This window comes from Pteropus medius, unplaced genomic scaffold (assembly GCF_902729225.1).
Source record: "Pteropus medius unplaced genomic scaffold, Ma_sr-lr_union100, whole genome shotgun sequence".
Lineage (NCBI taxonomy): Eukaryota > Metazoa > Chordata > Mammalia > Chiroptera > Pteropodidae > Pteropus > Pteropus medius.
In genome coordinates, this window is record NW_024349802.1 from 12,035,222 (window position 1) to 12,057,362 (window position 22,141).

General features: G+C 38.4%; 1 protein-coding gene across 9 annotated transcripts; it reads left to right on the forward strand.

Annotated features, from left to right (window-relative positions):
- The first annotated feature begins 205 nt into the window (after nt 1–205).
- On the forward strand, nt 206–19,092 carry RNF14 (ring finger protein 14). Of its 9 annotated transcripts, none has more exons than XM_039836403.1 (10): nt 206–335; nt 1,268–1,392; nt 2,641–2,809; nt 3,947–4,116; nt 5,180–5,331; nt 8,074–8,601; nt 9,264–9,492; nt 14,262–14,434; nt 15,962–16,092; nt 17,666–19,092. In XM_039836403.1, the coding sequence occupies exons 4-10, from the start codon at nt 3,963–3,965 to the stop codon at nt 17,721–17,723; spliced, it is 1,425 nt and encodes a 474-aa protein (XP_039692337.1). In that variant the 5' UTR covers nt 206–335; nt 1,268–1,392; nt 2,641–2,809; nt 3,947–3,962; the 3' UTR covers nt 17,724–19,092. The 9 variants fall into 9 exon arrangements, with proteins under 9 accessions (XP_039692337.1, XP_039692339.1, XP_039692341.1 ...); XM_039836405.1 differs by having other exon boundaries at nt 213–335; nt 1,280–1,392; XM_039836400.1 differs by lacking the exon at nt 206–335 and adding an exon at nt 409–656.
- Nucleotides 19,093–22,141: the final 3,049 nt, after the last annotated feature.

Genomic DNA, 22,141 nt, shown 5'->3' on the forward strand with positions numbered 1-22,141 from the left:
GTATGCCCCAGGTAGACCGTTGCCTCGCGATCTCCTCTAGGGACTGGCAATAATTCTAAATCCTGGGCCCGCGGTCTCAGATCTGCCTTTGTATCAACTTTTCCAGAGGCAGAATACTTAAGTTTGCCGAACGGTGGGAGGCGGTGACTGTGGTCCCGCCTGTAGCGCTACCTTTGGCCTGCGGGGGGCCGTCGAGGTGCCCGGACAGACACGGCGGCTGCGCAAAGCCGGGGCCGCCGAAGCCGGATTTGTCTAGTTCAGCTGACAGGTCCTAAGACGGAAGAGGCGGTGCGCAGGTTGAGTCCGGCGTCTCGGAGCTGGGCTCGCTAGTGGCGGTGAGGGGACCCGGGGCTAGGGCGGAGGGCGGAACTTTCCGGCCCGGCACAGTGGGGCGGCCGGAAGGTACGGTGGGGACCGCGCTCCGGGCGCACGAGTCAGCGAGTGCGGCCGGGCCGGGACTGCCCAGTGGGCCTCAACCCCTCCAAACCTGGGACGGGGAGCCCCCAGCCCGGCCCGGCTAAAACTCCCCAGGGCGCTCAGAGGAGGAAAGGTAGGGTCCAGTCCGCTCCTTTGGGACCGCACCCGTCCGCCCAGCGTCCTCTGTGTCCTGGCGCTGGGGCAGGTAGCTAGGCTTGGGCCTGTCCTCCGGTTTGTAGGTGAGTCGCACAGACTTCACTCAACATGCCAGGTGGTGAGCAGTGGAGACCCTGGCGACGGCGTGCTGATCCCGGAGCCAGGGCTGACCCCAGGGCTGGAGTCCGTAAGGTGTGGCCTGGGAGAATGAGTAGGATTTTTCCAGGCCGCAGGGAAACCCAGCGGAGGAGGGGTTTCCCTCGCCGGTGTAGCGGTTTCCGGCTTTCCAAAACTAATATTAAACTTGAATTATCTCTAGTCTGATGGCGCTGGGGTTTATATTCGTTCCCGTATTACAGGAATAGGATGGTCTGAATCCATATTTAGTTATATATTAGCTGTGTGACCTTGGGCCGGAAGAGGACTTAAATTGTCTTTTTTTTTCTAATCTGTGTAATAGAAATAGTAGAACTTGCTTCGTGGGTTGTGGGAATCTAACAGGAGTTAATGCATTTAAAGGGCTTGCACATGGTAAGAGTGCACCAAGTGTAATTAACTGTTCTTGTTGTTGTCATTACCAAACCAACCTCCTGCTTCTAGTTGGATGTGACTGACCAGTTACTGAACCTTATGATTCTGACACTCCATTTCAGCATGCTGCATCCCACCCCAGTTCACTTCTAATTTTTTCCAGTGTCTAATGCAGGTTACTACTAGATGCTGAGAACAATACACATGCAAAAGATTTGATGCTGGCTCCTAAGGAACTAATTAATGGTATGAGAGGAAGTACAAGTTCATAAACTACTGTAATGCAAGGTAGGATATGACAGTGTCTTAGGAAAGTTACAGTAACAAAAGTTTGCTGGATTTTTAAAGACAAGCATGAGGTCTAATTAGAAATTTCTACATGGAGTAGGGGTTTTGGAGTTGGGACTTTAGGCCGAGTGGGTAGAATCAGAGGGAAATGTAGGTCAACGACTTGAATTAAGGCACTGGGATCCCCATGGCAGTTTCAGAAGCTGAGTTCTGTTGGGGTAGGTCATGAAGAACTTGATGGGAAATACTGCTTGGAGTAGAGCTGCTCTATCCTGGCAGCACATTAGAGTTATCTGGACAGCTTGGATAGCTACTGATACCTGATTTAATTGTTCAGGCGATTCTAATGTGCAGACAAGATAGAGAACACTAACCTAAACCCAGAAACTATAAATTCATTTCTCACCCCAGTTAGAAATGTTTAAACTAGAAGAAACAGAAAGCTTAATTATGTTATCACCAGGTACTACATCTGGTAAAACTGTTTAAGATTAAATAAGGTAACGCGAAAGGACCTAATAATACATAGTGGGTGCTCAATAAATATAAATTGAATCTGAATTTTATTTTTAGCGTATTTAAGAGTCACATACCTGGAACTCTGATTTTAAAATTATGGTTTATTATATAATAATTTTGCATGTACTTTCAGGGTGTTCATAGGATTCTCCATAATCCTTCTATGGGTCCCCCTTCTTCTTCCCCCTCACTCCCAGTTCAGAAGCCTGGCTCTAAAGCATTTAGAACAGAACATAAAAGTTTGCGTGTGCATGCATGCATGAGTTGTTTTGTTTTTTAACATCCAGCTATCATGCTTAAATTAACCTAACATGGAGTGTCCCTGGCAGAATTAATTCATTAGTAGGTGAGCGGAAAAACTGGAGAGGGTTAGGAAATAAAGGAATAGAAGCAGCAGAAGAGGAAAGGAGAAACAAAAACAAACCCAAGAAGATGTTTGTTTGGGGTGTGGTGTGCTTGCTGTCTTCTCATGACCTTGACTTTCCTTCTCAGCTCCTAGGGCTGAAGACAGATAAGAAAACCTCTCAGTGTTGGGGACATGCAAATGCCCTTTACCACGTGGCTCAGTTAAGCTGTCCTAGGAGAGTAATATGTAGCTGTAGATTAAGATAGACTAGCGTTCGGATGTGTTTGACTTAAGTAGCGATAACAGGAATTCAGAATTTAAATTTGGAGAGGCGTCTAACACCACCTTTTATGTGTTTTTTTTCTTTTTTTTTTTTTTTGCAGATGTCAGGATTTCTATAGTATATCTAATATGAGTTCCACATCTTGGCTTCTTATCCAACTTCAGCAGTCTCATCACTGGTGGGAGAATAAATGGAATTTGCGTGAATTCCAGACTGAACTGAAATAGACTGTCGTATTAATATATTTTTCTTCTGGTTGTTATTAACAGGTACTAATTGACCTCAAATGAAACATGTCACTGTACCTTAGATAGGGAAGCAGCATAAGCAGAACCATTATCAACTGGAAAAACTTATTTTTTTGAAAGTGGAATAATTTTAAATGAATATGTCTAAATTTTGTAGTGTCACCTTTTATAGTGTGAAAAATCATGTCCTAACTTTTCAGTTTTGTACATTTCAATTTAAAAACGATTTCAGTCAAAAGGAAGTGTATTCGCAATGCAATTATAGTCAAACAAGTAATTTTTATAGATTCTCATTACATTTTCACATTTAAATTATCTGAAATTGTGATGCGTCTTTCAGTTGCTGTGATTAACAAGCATTGATTCACACTTTGATTATAGTGTATTTGTGTTACCAGAAAGAATGGTAAATCTTAAAATTGGTTTGACAAAATCTGATATTATTTCAAAATTTTAATGTTATTTTGTTGCTTTCTCAGTTATTTAACTTTCTTATACAGTGTGTGTCCCCATAACATTTTCTAGAACAGAATATTCTCCCCTAGGAGCAATTTTGGCCCTTCCCCCTCCCCTAGGCCATTTGGCTATGTCTGAAGATAATTTTGATTGTCACAACTTTTGAGGGAAAGGGACACTATTGGCATCTGATGGATTGAAACCAGGGATGCTGTTACACATCCTATACTGCACAAAACAGCCTCCCACAACAAAGATTTGTTCCAAAATGTCAGTAGTGCTGAGGTTGAGAAAACCTGCCCTAGAGATTCCTGTGGATTTTAAAAATTCATTTATTTTTAAAAAGTATATCAAATATACTTTAACTCCTTTTGTGGGCAAGACACTTTGCTAGGTTTAGTGGACAACAAGTAATTTGTGATTTGTCCTTTCAAAAAATTTTTTAAAGTGTTTTTCTCCCTTTAATCAGTCATAGTTAACTGATAAAATCAGCAATTAGAAGCATTGCAATCATTCTTTTTGGAAAAAAGGCTGCTACTATTGCACAACTTTGACATGCCTGTCATTTTTTAGTTTAGCAGACAAGTGAGAGTATTGATTGACTTTGTACTTGTTCGGGAGGAACTTTGTTTTTTCTTGGGGCCACTAGACTTTTCCAAACTGTCTTTTCTATTCTTAAGTGATTTGAATGATTATCTTCAGATCCTCAGAAAATTAAATGTCGTCAGAAGACCGAGAAGCTCAGGAGGATGAATTGCTGGCTCTGGCGAGTATTTATGATGGAGATGAATTTAGAAAAGCAGAGTCTGTCCAAGGTGGAGAAACCAGGATCTATTTGGACGTGCCACAAAATTTCAAGATATTTGTGAGCGGTTAGTTAATAAAATTCTCTTAAACAGATTTTTTTCTAAATAAAGGTTATTCTCAATTTCTTCGTGAAACCTAAATTATCACCTTATGTTTATAGGCATTAGTGATGGTGTTATTATAGATTTAATGCATGTTTTTGTTTTAAATGAAAATTGGACTGGGAGTTAAACAGTTTTCAGTTTGATTCCGAGTTTTGACTAATGAATTTGGAATATTATCCTTCATATTCCATGCTTCCTAATCTTCTAAATAGCAGTTTATCAGCCATGAGTCATTGGCTGTTAAATAGATAGTAAAAGAGAAAATGAAATAATGTGTATGAAAACTCTTGGGAAGCTTTAAAGTACCAGGGCGGTTGTTAATACTGTTTGGTTTCCAGAATCATTTAAACTACCATAAACATGTGATGTGTATTGTTACTCTGTGACCCTTTGCTTCAGGAAAAAAACAAAACAAAAAACTGCTTTTGATATAGATATTTACAGAAGACTTTGATGCACACTTTCTCAAATGTTTCTACTATAAAGGCATTGAGAAAAGGAAGTTAAGTGTGATGATTTAAAATGGAACTTTGATTGTGAGAGTGTTGTGTGCGGTATCTTGCCCTCAAGCCTGAGATCATTGTGTTGGCACAGATTCTCCCAACTATGATTCATGGGTAGTTGGCTCATAGTGGTCTAAGTAAGTCATGGTTCTTTGATAGAAATAAACATCCTTTTCTCTAGATTGTGTCTTTAATCATCTACTGTAAAACAACAACAAAAGAAAATGTTGTCTATTACTTACTCAATAGTGTTAGGAATTGTACTTAAAAGTGTATACAAGAATAAGTTGTGTATCTTCATTATAAATTTCATGGTGCTTAGTAGATTTTTAAAGGGCTTACAAAATTTTTTTTAAAGGTGGTGGCTACGAAGTTAAAATTAGGGAATAGAAAGTGCTTTGGAGAAGGTTTTTATCCCCTCAGCTAAAGCATTAAGTCTTTCTTGAGCACCGCTCAACAATAATGGACACTCACTCAAGTGCTGACCAACTGATCCTTTCTAATCTTTGTTTTTGGTTCAGGCAATTCAAATGAGTGTCTCCAGAATAGTGGCTTTGAATACACCATTTGCTTTCTGCCTCCACTTGTGCTGAACTTTGAACTGCCACCAGATTATCCATCCTCTTCCCCACCTTCATTCACACTTAGTGGCAAATGGCTGTCACCAACTCAGGTTAGACCCGAAACTTAATTTCTCCTATCCATTTTTAGAAACTTAAAAAATCATCTTTAATTAAAGACTGCCTTGATCTTAAATTCAGTGCATGAAGAACAAATGGCTTTGATTTTGTTATTTTTCTCCTCGCCTTCATGAATCCTAATGTTAATGAATTGAAAGTGTTTTAGAAAGGAATGGCAGTAATTATGATTAATCCTTATGAATTGCAGTGGGAGTATTTTTTAATCAAGTATATTGTTTCTTGTCTTGTTATTTTCCCATTTAATCTGTACTGCGATGGAGACTATATGGTCCTCCTCATTTTCCTTAGATGTTGGTATTATTCTTTTTTTCTTAGTTTCTTATCCATTCCTTAAATGAAAGATTTAATTGTAATTGGAGGAATAAAATTGAGCTAATGTAATTAGAATAAACAAACTTCCTAAGTAAACATAATAAGTTATTTTTAAAGATCTGTATGTTAGTAATTGCCGACTGGTCTCACATAGATATAATTACACACAAATAGAAAAGTGTGTATGATTCATGTAGATAGCTCATGAAGGCTTGAGATCTTATATTATGAACTGTCATGTCCTCCAGGTTATATGTCCTTTTCTAGTAACAACCTCAACTCTTGATTGAGACATAAATGTAACTTGAAGCTAATGTAAAGTGTTCTGGGATAATGGATCAATAGCAGTTACTTTTCTAGAAGTCATGATGAAGATTGATAGGCTGGTGTATATTAAGACAAAAGCTGTCAGAGTTCTTGACCTTAAGGAACAATGCATCAGTTCTTCCTTTTCGATCATGTAGTTTTCAGTCTCCCTCCTCTCCCTTCCCCAATAGGCTAAGCTTTTAGATAAGAGTGCTTTTATAAAACTGAGCTTAAAATTGAGATTTAAAAACAAAATTAAACTTTAAAAAAAGATAATACACATGGAATAAAAAGGAATATTACCTCACATTCTAATAGCTGTGCCAGAGACAGTATATGCAAGACAGTGGATTATTTGCCAAAGAATATCAAGGCTGTTTGACATTTAGATCACTGATAGTTGGCTGAATTTAGATATTTATAGTCCCGTTTCTCAAGAGAACTCTTGATAATTTATATCCATGCCTGTGTGTGTGCATACACACATAACATGTACAACAAAAGAACAAATTAACTGGGGGTGTGGTTCTAGTTTCAGATTCCAGCCAAATAACATTTGCTTAATAGGGAGAGGAGAGTTGTTCATTATTTTATGTTATACAGCTAAAGTTACAGTAGGATCCTCTATCAAATAAGTTTTTGTTCTTGTAATTGACATTTTATGCTACTTTTTGGTTCAGTTCTTATTTGTTACTGGTACCCGATTCCTTGGCATTAGGAATTTCACCCATTGATAGGGAAGTTGACACATGGACCTGTCTTTCACTGAATTGGGGTTGGTAAATAGAAAGGAAATAGGTTAGTTTTCTTGTATTTTCCATGATTCCTTCACACACACACACCCCACCCCCCCGTCTCTCTCTCGCTCTTTTCCTCTTTCTAGCTCCCTTTTCCTCAATGTGCATATCAGATGCCTCTTTTGAGAAGGGGCTGGAGAAGAAAAGAGGTTGGTGAGAATGGCTTCTTAATTGGATTTGGTGGCTCAACCAGAACTCAAAGCTTCCCTTTTAGTATTTATTCCATTTTACAACTTTCAGCAGGTTTCTCAAAGTGTGGTTGATCTTATGAGCATATTCATGCAAATGTGGAAAAGCATTAGTTTCCAATCTTGAACTGGTCGTTTAGTGTTTAAGGTCATGTCTGTGTTAGGGCCGAGTGGGCAGCAAGGAACAGAAAACGTGGTCCTTGTTCACTTGTTATTTAAATTTACAAAGTGGATTTGCATCTGGAAGACTTATTTTTTGATGTTTACCTAAAAAGAAAAGCTAGTGTTAATCCCTGAGCTCTGCTTGCAAATATTTCACATTTCTAATATTTGTCATTCAGTTTGAATTAGACTACTTATAAGGAGGAAAAGTTGAAATAGTTTAAATTTCAGTTGTTTAGCTTAGAAACTGTGAAATTTCCCTATGGCAACCAGACCATGTCAAAGGCTTGAAATCATGTCCTGTTCAATATCAGTCTGCCTGCCTCCATTAACCAGGATCTAGGGTAAACTCGGATTGCTCAGTTAGAACCAGCTCGTAAATCTGGATAACAAGGTCTCTGAGGTTGGATCCTTTAGTGTTTCTTTTCACATGAGCTGGCTTTTTGATAGGACTGAAAGAATTGACTTTAAAACTCGAATGATATTTTAAACTATTCTCTTTCTAACCATTATTACAGCGTACCTACAGGGCTAGGACTCCAAAGGAATAGAAATAGTTCATTTTAGAGCTAGATCTCTTTCTCCTACATGAGGTATATAGCAATACTAACACAAAGAACAATTAAAGAACAGAAAAAGCCCCCCATTCGGGAGTGCGTACATAAATCTGGTTCTACATCTTGTGAAATTGTGCCATTTCTCTTGTTTTCCTGGTACTTCTTTTAGCTTTTGACTTTGTGTTCTACTATGGCTTATGTTGCTGAATAGTTTAAGAAGTGTTCTGATAAGAGTATCGGTGCTGTTTTGCAACACAGTTTTTCACAGCAGTAAAAATCATGTTAGGAAGTGTGAGAGCCTAACATACAAGTTAAAAAGAGGTCAAGGGAAATGAGTTGATAGCATCATGGTCTTTCCAAACTCACCAGCATCCTCATGTGTTTTCTCCTAGCTGTCTGCTCTCTGCAAGCACTTAGACAACCTGTGGGAAGAACACCGTGGCAGTGTGGTCCTGTTTGCCTGGATGCAGTTTCTTAAGGAAGAGACCCTAGGGTACCTGAATATAGTCTCTCCTTTTGAGCTCAAGATGGGTTCTCAGAAAAAAGTGCAGAGAAGGACGGCTCAAGCCTCTGCCAACACAGAGCTAGATTTTGGAGGTGCTGCTGGATCTGATGTAGATCAAGAGGAGGTTGTGGATGAGAGAGCTGTGCAGGATGTGGAATCATTGTCAAGTCTGATCCAGGAAATCTTGGACTTTGATCAAGCTCAGCAGATAAAATGCTTTAATAGTAAATTGTTCCTGTGCAATATTTGTTTCTCTGAGAAGCTGGGTAGTGAATGCATGTACTTCTTGGAGTGCAGGCATGTGTACTGCAAAGCCTGTCTGAAGGACTACTTTGAAATCCAGATCAGAGACGGCCAAGTTCAATGCCTCAACTGCCCAGAACCTAAGTGCCCTTCAGTGGCCACTCCTGGTCAGGTAACTCTTTACTCTGCTGACACCTGCATCCTAATTCTCTTTCACAAAAGGAGTCATCTTTTCAGGAACTTCCTTGATGGGGCTCGTCAGGGCAATCTGAGGCCTTGGAGCCAGCCCACAGTTGTTTCACTGTATCTATCAAGAATGCTGTGGTCTTACTTTACCATTTAAGCAAACAAATGCTTTTGTTGGCCTCAGGATAGGCAGTCCTTGGCAGGGGTGAATGTTGAGAAAGTATGATGTAATTTTGATGATTTACTTTATATCAGTTTACTAGGATGCCATCAACCTTGGGGAATCACTAACCTGTCTTTGTGTGAGTTTGAGATCTGAAAGGGATATCCCTTAGGATGGTTAACTGAGTTGTTTACAGACTTTAACATAAAGACAGCCTACTTGGTGTAATTTTTTTTTTTTAATCAACTTTATTAAGGCATTTACCTATTTAAAGTGTATGGTTTGCTTAGTTTTGACAAATGTAGATCCATTAAACACCATCTCAGTCAAGGTACAGACTTGCTATACTTGGTTTGATTTTGAAATGAGGTAGAGGGGCTTAATTTATGTGCGTCTGGTTTGCATCCACATCCTAAGTATCTCCTCAGGAACAGAACTGGTTGGGAAACCATCAAACCTCTGTGTCTTAAAATATGTTCCTCCAGGTCAAAGAGCTAGTGGAAGCAGAGTTATTTGCCCGTTATGACCGGCTACTTCTCCAGTCTACCTTGGACCTGATGGCAGATGTGGTGTACTGCCCCCGCCCATGCTGCCAGTTGCCTGTCATGCAGGAGCCTGGCTGCACCATGGGCATCTGTTCCAGCTGCAATTTTGCCTTCTGTACCTTGTGCAGATTGACCTACCATGGCGTCTCTCCATGTAAGGTGACTGCAGGTAAGTGGTAACTGGACAAACTCAGTCCCCCCAACCCTGATCCCACCTCATCCCCCCCAAAAAAGAAAGAAACAATTTATCACTTCAGTTTTTCAATTTGAAGGTGTTCATTCAAAAGATATTTTCGTGTCAGTTACTGTCCTAGTTTCTGTGGATATGGTAGTGGCCAAATGCCCTCTTGGAATTTACGTTCTAATGGAGGAGACAGGCAAACAAAATAAGAGTATGAGATGGTGGTTAGTGGTAAGGAGGAAAAAATAAATGAAATGGAGAGAATATGAAATGTTTTGAAGGGGAAGGGCCTTGGGAATTTACTTTGGGAAACCAGGAGAGGCCTTGTTGGTAAAGTGGTTTGAGTAAACTTGAAGGACGTAAGGAAACACGCCATGCAGATATGAGGGGAGAACGTTCCAGGGGAGAAATGGCACAGTAATTTTTATCTGTGAACATGAAATAATGTAATGAAATCCACATTGACAAATGCATAGTTGTCACTCTTGTTTCTGTGGCACATACATCTGATCAGTCATCAAGTGCTTTCTCTTTGAGCCCAGGGAGGCTTCAAAATCTTCCTCAACACAGTGCTGTAGAAAGCCACCCTCTCCTGAAGTAGGCACAGGAAGTGAAACCTGTTTGCCATTTCTGAGCTAGATAAGGATTGAGCAACCAGGCCCTTGACATCAATTTAACTGGAGTTTGGTGACTTAAGTCTTTTTCATAACAGAGATGATGATCACAGCTACTTTATAGGGTTATTGTAAGGATGAAATGAACTATCGTAGTGCTTTTCAAAGCTGTTATACTGGTCTGTGACATGATAAATACAGAAATTGGGAGTCAGGGTTAGAAACTTTTATAGCAATGTCACAGTAATTTAAGGTCAGTCAAATCAAATAAAAGTTAGGGCTTATATTTTTTGTCTTTTTACTTTCATTTTTCTAATAATTTATTTGATTGTCCCGACAGAGTAGAAAAACTAGTCCTTCACCATAAATAATTTGAGAACAATGGGCTCATACATGTAAAATGATAACTATTGATGCCATTATTATTCTTGTTACTGATTGCTGCTGTTAGCAGAATGTCATTATCTCCAAGAAAGTACTCCGAGAGAAAAATGAATAGATACTTCCAGTTGCCTAGAGCAGAGTCTTGTAGGTGGGACTGGGCAGATGGATTGGAGAACTCACCACAGCATAATATAAGTGATTTTTTAGGTTTCTGTAGCTTTAGCATTGAGAAGCTAGAGTACATTTCAGGTGTTTAACAGCATTTGAGGAAGAAATCAAAGGTGAGCTGGGGGCTTCAGGAAAATTTGGCATCTCTTTATTTGTATCTATATTTTTACATATGTTAAATATTACCATATAAAATATTTGAAGTACTAGCTTATTATTTTGAGAACATTAAAGCAATAATCTTTGTCCTTAAGATGTCTAGGAACACAAAAATGTTTTGAATTATTAAAGGGATAAAAATGACAGCATAAAAAGATACATGTCTGCTACATCTCGGCAGAGGTGATAAAGCCTGGTAATATACAATGCAGAGAAAGGATTCACAGGATAAAGGAAGAGTGCAGATAGGATTCTATGCCAGAAAATGTTCACTGCATTAAAAGGGAGACAGAGCTCTAAATATGAGGAAAGTAAACTAATAAAATGACAAAAACATTGGTAGGAGAGGTCTCTAGTCATGCTGAAAGATTAAGGTAATAAGATTGTGAATAAAAAAGCCTTTTGTCTATAAGTAAAGGCTGTGGGAATGGCTGCCTATTCCATTTGAGTTAAATGATAAAGCAATAGAAACCAGATTAAAGAGTATCAAGGGGAAAGTTGGCAGGAAGAACTTTTCAGTACTTGTGGGTGGTAAATTTTATTCACTGGATTTTTTTTTTTTTATATACCAACTTAAACAGTTTTTGTCCTTAAGCCAAAGGTGCTTTTGTTTATTTGGTAGGCCTTGTCATTAACTTGGTGAATGATGCTGACTTAGTGGAAAATTGATATCTGTTTCAACCTTTGGGTTTTTTAGTTAAGTCAGTTTTTAACTCAAAGTAATCACCCCACTAAATCTAGAGCCCCTCTTCGCCCTTCCATATTTATTACCACATTGTTAACTATTTTCATTTTGCTACACTTTGTATCTCCATGTCTATTTTGTAACTATCCATATGTACTTCTTAATCCCTTTGCTCTTTTTCACTGTCCCCTCCAACCCCCTTCCCATCTAGTAGCCCTCAAAATATTCTCTGTTTCGATGAGTTTGTTTCCATTTTTGTTGTTGTTTATTTTGTTCTTTAGATTCCACATATATGTGAAATCATGCGATAGTTAGTTGTCTTTCTCTATCTGACATCTCATTCAGTGCAATACCCTGTAGGTCCTTTAATGCAATATCTTTTTCCATCTCCTTCTTTTTAGTCTGTGTGTCTTTTAATCTGAAGTGAGTTGCTTGTAGGCAGCATATGTAGGAGTCTTGTTTTCTTACCCATTCAGCCACCCTATCTTTTGGTTAGAGCACTTAATTCTTTTCCATTTGAGGTACTCATTGATAGGAATGTAATTATTACCATTTTTTATTCATGTTTTTGATACGTATTTTTTCTTAAAGAAGTCCCTCCAACATTTCTGGTAATACTGGCTTGCTGTTGATAAATTCCTTTAGCTTATTTTTGTCTGGGAAGCTCTTTATCTGTCCTTCGACTCTAAATGATAGCTTTGCTGGATAAAGTATCTTGGTTGTAGATCCTGGGTTTTCATCACGTTAAATATTTTGTGCCAAGCCCTTCTGTCCTGTGTAGTTTCTTTTGAGAAGTCAGCTGCCAGTATTATGGGAGCTCCCTTGTAGATAACGGCTTTTCTCTTGTTGCTTTTAAGATTCTCTCTTTGTATTTAACCTTTGGCATTTTAATTGTGTGTCTTGGTGTGGGCCTCTTTGGGTTCATCTTTTTTGGGACTCTGAGCTTTCTGGGTTTGTGTATTTCTTTCACCAAGTTAGGGCAATTTTCCATCATTATTTCTTCAAATAGCTCTTCAACTTCTTGTTCTCCTTCAAGTACCCCTATGTTTTTACATTTAATTTTATCCCATAGACTCCTTAAATTTTTATTGTAGTTTTGGCTTTTTTTCCTTGCTCTTCTGATTGGGCGTCCTTGGCTTCCCCATCCTCTATATTGATGATTCGATCCTCTTCTTTATCCACTCTGTTGATTCCTTTTAATAGACTCTTCATATTAGATAATGTATTCTTTATTTCTAACTGGTTGGTTCCCTTTTACAATTTCCATTTCCATTTTTATGTTTTTTATCTCTTTGTTAAAGTTCTCACTGAGTTCATCTTTCCTTCCCCTAAGTTCATTGAGCATGTTTATAACCAGTGTTTTGAACTCTGTATCTGTTAGATTGTTTGACTCCATTATTTCTGGATCTCTGTTCTGTCCTCTCATATGGTTTCTATTTCTTTGTCTTCCCATTTTGGCTGCCTTTCTGTGTCAGTTCCTATGTACTAAGCATAGCTCCTGTGTCTCCTGGTCTTATTAGTGTGGCTTTGTGTAGTAGGTGTCCAGTGGCATAGTCCTGAGAGGGGTTCAGCTGCAGGCCAAGTTTAGCCTGTGGCCCTCTGGGGCCACCTGTTAAGATTCAGCAAGCAGTGCTTATAGTTGTGCTTATAGTTGCCTCAAGAAACTGTGCTTATAGTTGCCTCAAGAAACCATGCCAGAAATTGAGGCAAGCTTCTACCTGTGTTGGTCTTGGAGTTGGCTCAGCAAGGAGCACCTGACTCCCTGAGGACACAACTGAATGTGGCTTGAGTGGGACTGCGAGTTGGGGGAGGCAAAGTTTCAAGGAATCCTCTGGGTGGAGCGACCTCTGTTATCCAATCTGATGATGTCTCAGCTATGGTGGCGCTGAGTCTGCACACTGGGAGAGGGAAGGGCTCGACAGAGGAACAGTGGATACTGCCAGCTCTTCTGCCCTGGAGAAAGCATTGCCTCTGGCCCTCGCTCTGACAACTTAGTGTCCCCCTGAAAGTCCCAGTGCCTTCCCCCCAGCAGCTGACCGGGCACTGGTGCTCAGAGTAAGCAAGTCTGTCACAATGAAAGTCTACTCATGGACACGGCCCCTTCAGGTGGTGGCTGCAGCTGCGCTCTGCGGCTGCCACAGATTCTGCCCCACTCAGCCGCTCAGGACTGGGCAACCTTGTGTCTTCATCCCCTCCTGCATTCTACTGTTGCAGGGTGATTTCTTAACTTCTCTCCCTAGTTGTAGTGTTTCTGTTCATCTGGATCCCAGGTGACTGCTTGCTATTTGCTCCGTGTTTCCATCACAATTTTGATGTGGTTGCAGGAGGGATGAACAAAGCTTCTATCATCTATGCCATTTTTCCCTCCCCTCCTGGAGGATTCTTTTTTGTTCCTTGTCATTTGTGCATGTTTAACTTTTACCTAGCTATAACATAAATATGTTTTTTTTTCTGGATTCTGTAATGAATATTTTAATTGAGTTTTAGCCATCTTGATTATAAGTTTTTAATAACTGACTATTATGTTATTAAATGGCTCTTTCACACATAGTTATTCCCTTGGACATTTAATTCGTTTGCTACTGTTGTATGCATTTCCATGCATATAACTTTACTTTGGATTGTTTCCTTATGATAAAGTCCCTGGGGTAACATTACTGAGTAGTCAAAGGTTGTGGACATTTTTAATGGTTTTTAATTAGCATTGCAAAGTTGTATAAAAGTTAATTTTCCATTTCACTTTCTAGAGAAATTAATAGACTTACGAAGTGAGTACCTGCAAGCAGATGAGGCCAATAAAAGACTTTTGGAACAGAGGTATGGTAAGAGGGTGATTCAGAAGGCACTGGAAGAGATGGAAAGTAAGGAGTGGCTAAAAAAGAACTCCAAGAGCTGTCCATGTTGTGAGACTCCCATAGAGGTAAACAGGCTTGCAGGCATGTTACGGTTGCCCCAAGAACCCTATTAATTTTATGACTAATTAAGGAAGCACATTTTGATATTTATTAAACCTTCTTACTTGGAAGATGCAGTTCACTACTTAATATTGTTAGCAACCTTAAATGTATGTTGATTTCCCTTTTCAAAGTGCTTTCATACAGTGACAATTTTCTCACATTATATCCACCTCAAAATTGAATGGGTTATGAGGAGGCCATACTAGAGCTCCGATCTACTCTTAGTTCATCTACATGATAAACAAAAAATCCAACTGACTTCTCAGAACTATTTATCCTGGAATTTAACATACCTGTTTAACAAGTATATGCTTAGGAAATGGAGATATTTTCCCATTAATCAGAGCCAAAATAGATAAATATTATTGCTTCTTGACAAAATCTCAATATGTTTTAAAATTGAGATGTATCTTTGTATTTGATTCTTCTGTTCTAGTCCATTACAGTAGTTCCTGCGTATCAATGTGAATGACAAAAACTCCAGTGAATGACCCCAGTGAATGACAAAAATCATGGATAGTGCTGAACCCTGTATATACTGTTTTTTCTTATACATACATATCCATGTTAAAGTTTAACGTAAATTAGGCACAGTTAGAGATTAACAATAATAATCATAAAATAATTATAACAATATACAGTAATGGAAATTATTTGAATGTGGTCTCTTTTCATGGAACTATGTTATACTATATTCTCCCTTCTTGAGATGATGTGCAATGATACAAAATGAGGTGAATAATGTAGGCTTTGTGAGGTAGAATTAGACTATTGTAAGGGTGACTTGAATATAAACACTGCAATACCGTGACAGTCGATCTGATAGGAGGCTACCAAGTGACTAACGGGAAGGGATGATTCACGTCTTGGGTAGAACAGCACTAGATTTCATCCCGCTACTCAGAATGGTGTACAGTTTAAAACTTATGAATTGTTTATTCCTGGAATTATTCCTTTAATATTTTTGAATCACAGTTAACCGCAGGTAGCAAATCTGCAGATAGGAGGGGACTACTGTATATCTGAACTGACTGTGGTGGTCATTCCCCAGTTATTCCATTCAGTAAACTGGCATTCTATTTAACACTTTCTTCCACTACTCTATCTATGATAGAGTGGAGAACTTGATACCAAATGTTTACTTAGATTTATGTGAAAAATTCAAAATCATACGTATTAAATCCAGACATTTTAATATTAATCTAACTATATGTTTCACTTAACAATGTACATGTTTGGTTTATCTACAGTTTATCAGAAGAGAGCTTGCTAAGTATCTAGTTGTAGGATCACCTGCTAAATATTTTCTGTGTTTTACTTGTAATGCAAAAGAATAAGCATTAAATAGATATCAATGTGTTGCCTGTATATCTCCTCCCTGTATGAGAAAAAGGAGACTAGGAGAATGTTTTACTGAATCTTTTTGGCATGTACATTTCTCTTTTGCTTTTACAGCCTTAATATTTATCCCTTTCTATCTTTCCCACCAGAAACTAGATGGATGTAACAAGATGACATGTACTGGCTGTATGCAGTATTTCTGCTGGATTTGCATGGGTTCTCTGTCTAGAGCAAACCCTTATAAACATTTCACTGATCCTGCTTCCCCGTGTTTTAACAGGTATGTATACACGGAGTTCCCTAGGCTTAGCAGCAGTTTTTGGCACTTGATTTGCAGACCATAGATCTAGTGTTTGACTTAAGTGCTTTGCTTATTAGGGAATTCTCTTTCATATATTTTCCCACATATATGAATTTTTATATTTTCTTGAAAATGAGTTTAATGATGAACATATTGTATTTGGAAATTTTATTTTTTTATCCTTTTCAACTTTTTATAGTGAAAATTTTCAAACAGAAAAATTAAAAGGATAGGACTTTGAATAGTAGGACACCTTCTACCAAAATTAACAATTGATAATATTTTGCCATATTTGTTCTCTAACTTTTTTGCTGAACTACTTGAACCGAAGTTGGAGATATGATGCTTCATCTCTAAATCCTTCCACATGTATATCCTAAGACAATTCTTCTACATAATAACAATACTTTAAAAACTTTAATCCTAGTAGCATATTATCGTATAGTAAATGTAATTAAAACTTCCCAGTTATCCCTAAAAATATCTTTTAAAGCTATTTTATCAACCAGGATCTAATCAAGTTCAGTCATTTTATTTTTTTCTGTTTCTTTAGTCTCCTAATAAAAAAAGTTTTGCCTACCGTACTTTGATATGTTATGCGTTGAGGGGAATGCGGACTTTGTGAAGACTCCAAGCCAGTTATCCTATATAACATCTTACCATCTAGAGTTTTGTTTCTCTATGGTGCCTTATAACTTGTTTCTCTATCTTCTCTATTTCCTGTAACCTGAAATTTATGCCTAGACTGAAGTTTGACTAGATTAAGGGTAACATTTTTGACAAGAATACTTCATGAAGGGTGGCATGTAATTCATATTGTTTTACATCAGGTCCGTAATGTCAGACTATCCCACTATTTCATATGATGCTCAGTTTTATCATTTGCTTGACTGTAAAGGTAATTTTACTTTTTGGTCACTAGTAAGTGATCTGTGGGGGGACCCCTGGCACAGTGTGGGTATTCTGTTCTTCACCAGCCCCAGTCTCAGCATCAGCTGATCTTTATTATTAGGCATCTGTGCAGCACTTACTATCATTGCTGTTATCAGACTATGAGAGAAGCTGAAAATGCAAGCTCTGCCTATGAACCACTGGCAAGCTAGTGTTGAAAATTGGGTACATTTTAGATAGCATAAGGGATGGAAGACAAGTTGGCAACTACAAAACATTCTTTGAGTGTTGGAGAGTGCAAGGACCATGAAGATAGGATGGAACGATTAGCATATAATAGAGTTACAGTGTCTTGAAAGAGTTCAACTTCTTTTAGATTGATTGATTTTCCCAATCTTGACTTATTCCACATATTGTATACATTGAATATCAGTTTGGTAATACCCATCTTCCATTATTGTTTATTTTTGACCTTAAGGACTATTCTTATAAACTTTAAGGTAGCTTGTTTAGAGCAATCCGTATTTCAGTTCTCTGAAGTGGAATATTAAAAGGGAGGAAAAGATACATATGTCATCAGGAGTACAGAAAGTATTTCTGAGAGAATGAAAGAAATTATATTTCTTTCAAGTGTATAAAATTATACCTTATATGCTTCCAGGTTGTTCCATGCTGTGGATGTTAATGGAGATATTTGGGAAGACGAAATTGAAGACTAGTTAACTCCTACTACTCAAGATGTGGAAGTGAAATGGTTTGCCCTAATCTTTTGTTGAGTATACAAAATAACTTTGCAGGGTATTAAGGGTACCATTCACTTACTCTTCCAATGTAGAAGATATGGAAGACAAGTTTTATATTTTCATGTGGTACTACTGATTAAGGCACACTCATACATTTTTCAATGTAACGTAATTGAGAAAAGTATAAGCCAAAGGTTCAGAAAATGGAAACTAGAGAATATTAAATATTACTATGTACCCAAAGCTCTGAATATTTAAAAATTAAATATTTATTTTCTTCCCTAAGCTTTAGGTAAGGAGAAGGGTCGAGTTCAACTTAAAGACCATTTTCTCTCTGAGAAGCATCCCTCTAAGACATTCTGTGGGAGTCCCCTCAGTACTATTCCTTACAGCTGGGGTGGGTAGAAGCCTTATTAAAATTGTACCAAGAGCCTGATCTTATTTACTCCATGTTACATTCCTTCCAACCTAAATTTCTGTGATGTTAGTTCTCTTTGGAGGGAGCCCTTTACTCTATAACTGATTGGACAGCCCAGTGTCATTTTGGTCTATTGCTTTTCAAGATGGAAATTTATAGATAATTTAAAAAATATTTTTTAATACCACAAACACTATGGGTCACCCAGTATTTGTTATTGGTGTATAGTCCACTGGTTTTGGGCCGAGTCTGTTATTTGAAGATACTAGCTCAGAAGAACTTCAGCCATGTTTGGCTTTCCTGGGCAGTGGAGCCTGGATTTAGAACAACTTGTCTTTGCTGGCTTTCATTCTCTATTTCCTCCCTTTACCCTCATGGTGGTAAGGACAATTTTAATATTAACTCCAGCAGCTCACATTTTTATTTCCTCTGCTGGAATAGAGGAAAGCCTGATGTATATTCCCAAGCTGAGCAAGCTGAACGTTCTTTAATTATCTGCTTTTTGAACTCCACACTACTGTAGTTTAGTCCTAACTTTCTGAAATCTTTTTAAAGGTCTTCTCTAATGAGTTCTGGTAATTTGGTTTTCCACCCTTTTTTGCAATAGCACTGTTTGGCGGGATAATTTTGGCTTGCCTGGATCCCTGTTTCTGGGTTTTGTTGGCTTTTTAAAAAATTCTCTTTCCTTTGATTTGGTGAGTGGCTTGGTAGCAAAATTAATTTATTTTTATTTTTTGAAAAAACAGAAGAATTCAGCTGCAGCTGTGAACATGTTCTTTTTTTCTACTTTGTCTTTGAAAATTGGGGAGTCACTTTTGACCGTTTTATGTGTGTGTATCCAAAGAGTCAGCAAGGACTGACATTGTCAATGAGGATGCTTAATCTTAAAAATAAAAATAATTGAAAAATTGTCTTATCGTTAGAGCAGAGCTGTTGCTATGTGTTCTTTCACTAAGGGCTTCTAAAGTCTTATTTTGGAGGCTTGAGTTATGAGCTAATTTTAAGATGGTGAAATTTTGGGTAAAGTACTTTTGTCTTTGAATAAAATGAAAGGTTAGGGTAACCTCTGAGTGCCCTAGAAATAAGTTTGGAGAAGGTTGGTATATCAAAAACATATACGATAAAAGAAAAAGTTTGTACCTAGCTTAATTTCATGAAGGCCTTTTTACAAGTGGGCTGAGATTTACTGTAAATTGACATGAACCTTATGTGTCCTTTTGGTGGGAGTGAGAGAGCAGAGGGTCCCTTTGCAAACTTCCTAGTTATTCTGCCCAAAACTAGTTTGAAGAGGCTGTGTCTCTTGATTATATAAATGGTTTGGGTTTAGAACTGATAAATGAAAATGAGCTACTAAATCACTTTTTAAGTTAAAATAAAGGTCTCGCTACTTTTTAAGGGCCTGCCTTTGTCAGTAGAGATGTGCCTTGTCCCATTTAACTTTTTAAAATCTTTTTTTACATAAAATAAATGTGCTTAAAATACATATCCCTTCCAGTTGAGGAGAAGGATAATCATGGAGAAAAGACTTGGCAGCCATATTCTCAGATCTATATAGCACTGACAGCAAGGTTAATTTAGTAGTAGAAGGTTCTAGTTTATTAGACATTACTATACTTGTTATTTATTTTTAAGAGAAAGTTAGAGTTAACCAGATACGATAATCATAAAGCTATTTATGTGGCTGCCAGCTTTAAAAGAGAATTTAAAAAATTTGGCAGGAATTTTGGATATCCCACCAGGTAGTAACTTTGTCGTAAGCATCACCAGCAGGTGGCAGCAGTTCCCATGTTATTACAAATGCAGTAAATGGTTGAGACATTATTTCATTATAGAAGCAGGTTTATTTCTGGGATTTTGATTTTTTTTTTATTGTGTTTTGTTATAGTCTTTTATACACATTGATAGGTAGAAATGGCATCTAATGATACCAGCAAGGTAGGAACAGCAGTATTACCAAAAACTGTAAGGCCACTTAAAATTGTAGTTGAACCATAGTTGACATCTAGTTGTTATGTATGAAAATGTCACTCCTGATAGCAGCATTTATCTGCAGCCACTGAAGTAAAGAAAAGAAATTAGGGCTGAAGCCCCTTAGTAGAATGGAGAAATTGTGACACTGGTACTCTCTGGTAAGAGTAGCCAAATAGTCTGCTCCCTGAACTTTTGCTCAATAAAAAATTGGCCAGCAGACCAGGCTGAGGGTTTGTAGTCAGAAGGTTGGCTTTGAGGATGTTCTTAAATGTTTATGATAATTATCAACTTTCAGCACCCATAGTCTAGTCTTTGCCCAGTTACTCAGGTTACCTAAAGATTTACCACTCTAAGGATTCCTGTGTTTCTCTGAGTCAGAGGATGCTTTGGAGAAGACTGTGCACATTGAAAACTTAGATTCCGATATCATAGTTGCTAAGTACAAAATCAGCACTGTTCTTTTCCTTGCTTGGCTTTCTCTTTTTTTTTCCTTCATTGAATCAACAAACTGATATTAATACAACATAAATGCATATAAATTTAAAAGGTGATTGTCTTACTCAATTCCATTCCACCTTTTGCAACCTGTCATGTTTCCTTCATTAAAGAGTATTCATTCACTAATTTAACATATTTATTGGGCATCTCACAATAGGCCTTACTGTATGTGCTGAGAGTGTAGCAATGAATAAAACAGTCATAAATCTCCCTGCCTTTGTGGAACTTAAATTCTGGTGGAAGGAGACAGATGCTAAGCAAATTATATGGTTCACCAGAAGGTAAGTGCTGGGGAGAGAAGCTGGGAGAGGGAATAAGGAGGCAGAGTACTATTGGAATGTTAAAGAGTGGAGGAGGCATCATCAGAGAGTACTTGAACAAAGACTTGGCAGTGTGGGAGTGAACCTTGTGGACACCTGGGAGAAGAGAGTCCAAGCAGAGGGAACTGCATGGGCAAAGGCCCTTGGGATAGGAGCATATTAGAGGGCTCCAGGAACGGAATGGTAGCCAGTAAGGGCTGAAGCAGACCAAGGAAGGGAGAATAGAAAGAGGTGGGATGGGCATGGGTGGTACTGCAGACTGCCTGGGGCCTTGTGTGAGCTTTGGCTTCTACTCTGAGATGGGAGCCTTTGGAGGGCTTTCAGCAGAAGTGTGATATGGTCTGACTTATATTTTAGGGGAGTGGGTGTGCAGGTGTTAAAACAGACCAGTTAGGAGACTGCTGCAGTTAACTCAGGTGTGACGTGCAGGTGGCTTGGACCAGTGTGCCAGCACTTGGAATCTTGAGAAGTGGTCAGATTCTGTACTTAGTTTGAAGGTAAAATAAATAGGACTTGGTGATTGGATGTATAATGTGAGAAAGTGTGGCATTAGAGTTGATTTCTAGGTCCTTTTGTCTGAGTAGTTGAGAATGGAGAAACCTGTAGGTAGCATAGGTTTGCGTACGAAGATCAGGAATTTAGTTGTGGACAGATGAGCTTGAGAAACCTGGTGATGTGCTCAGTGGAGATGTTAGGTAGGCAGTTGATTATTCTAGCCTGGAATTCAAGGGAAGACTCAGGATGGATATGTAAATGTGGGAATCAACATACAGATGGTATTTAAATCCATGAGACTAGATGGAATTACCTAGGAAATAAGTTGTATAGACAGCAGACGTCCAAAGACTGAGTCTCTGGACACTTCTCATGCTAAGAGGTCAGGGCAAAGAGGCGCAGCCAGCAAAGGAGACAGAGTGGGCAATAAAGTAGGAAAATCAGCAGAGTGTAATGTCACGTGTGAAGGAAGGAGTGGTCAGCTGTGTCAGATACTGCAAACAGGTCACATAATGGGAGTTCTAGGAACTGACTTGGCAATCAATGTAGAGGTGACTTTGACAAGAGCTGTTTCATTGGAGGGACAGTGAAAATATGGAGTTTATTTGAGAAAGAATAGGGCATTCTTAACAAGAGAAAAGCTGAACAAACTGAAAATCAGCTTTTCTTAGATCTATCAGAGAACTGAGGTC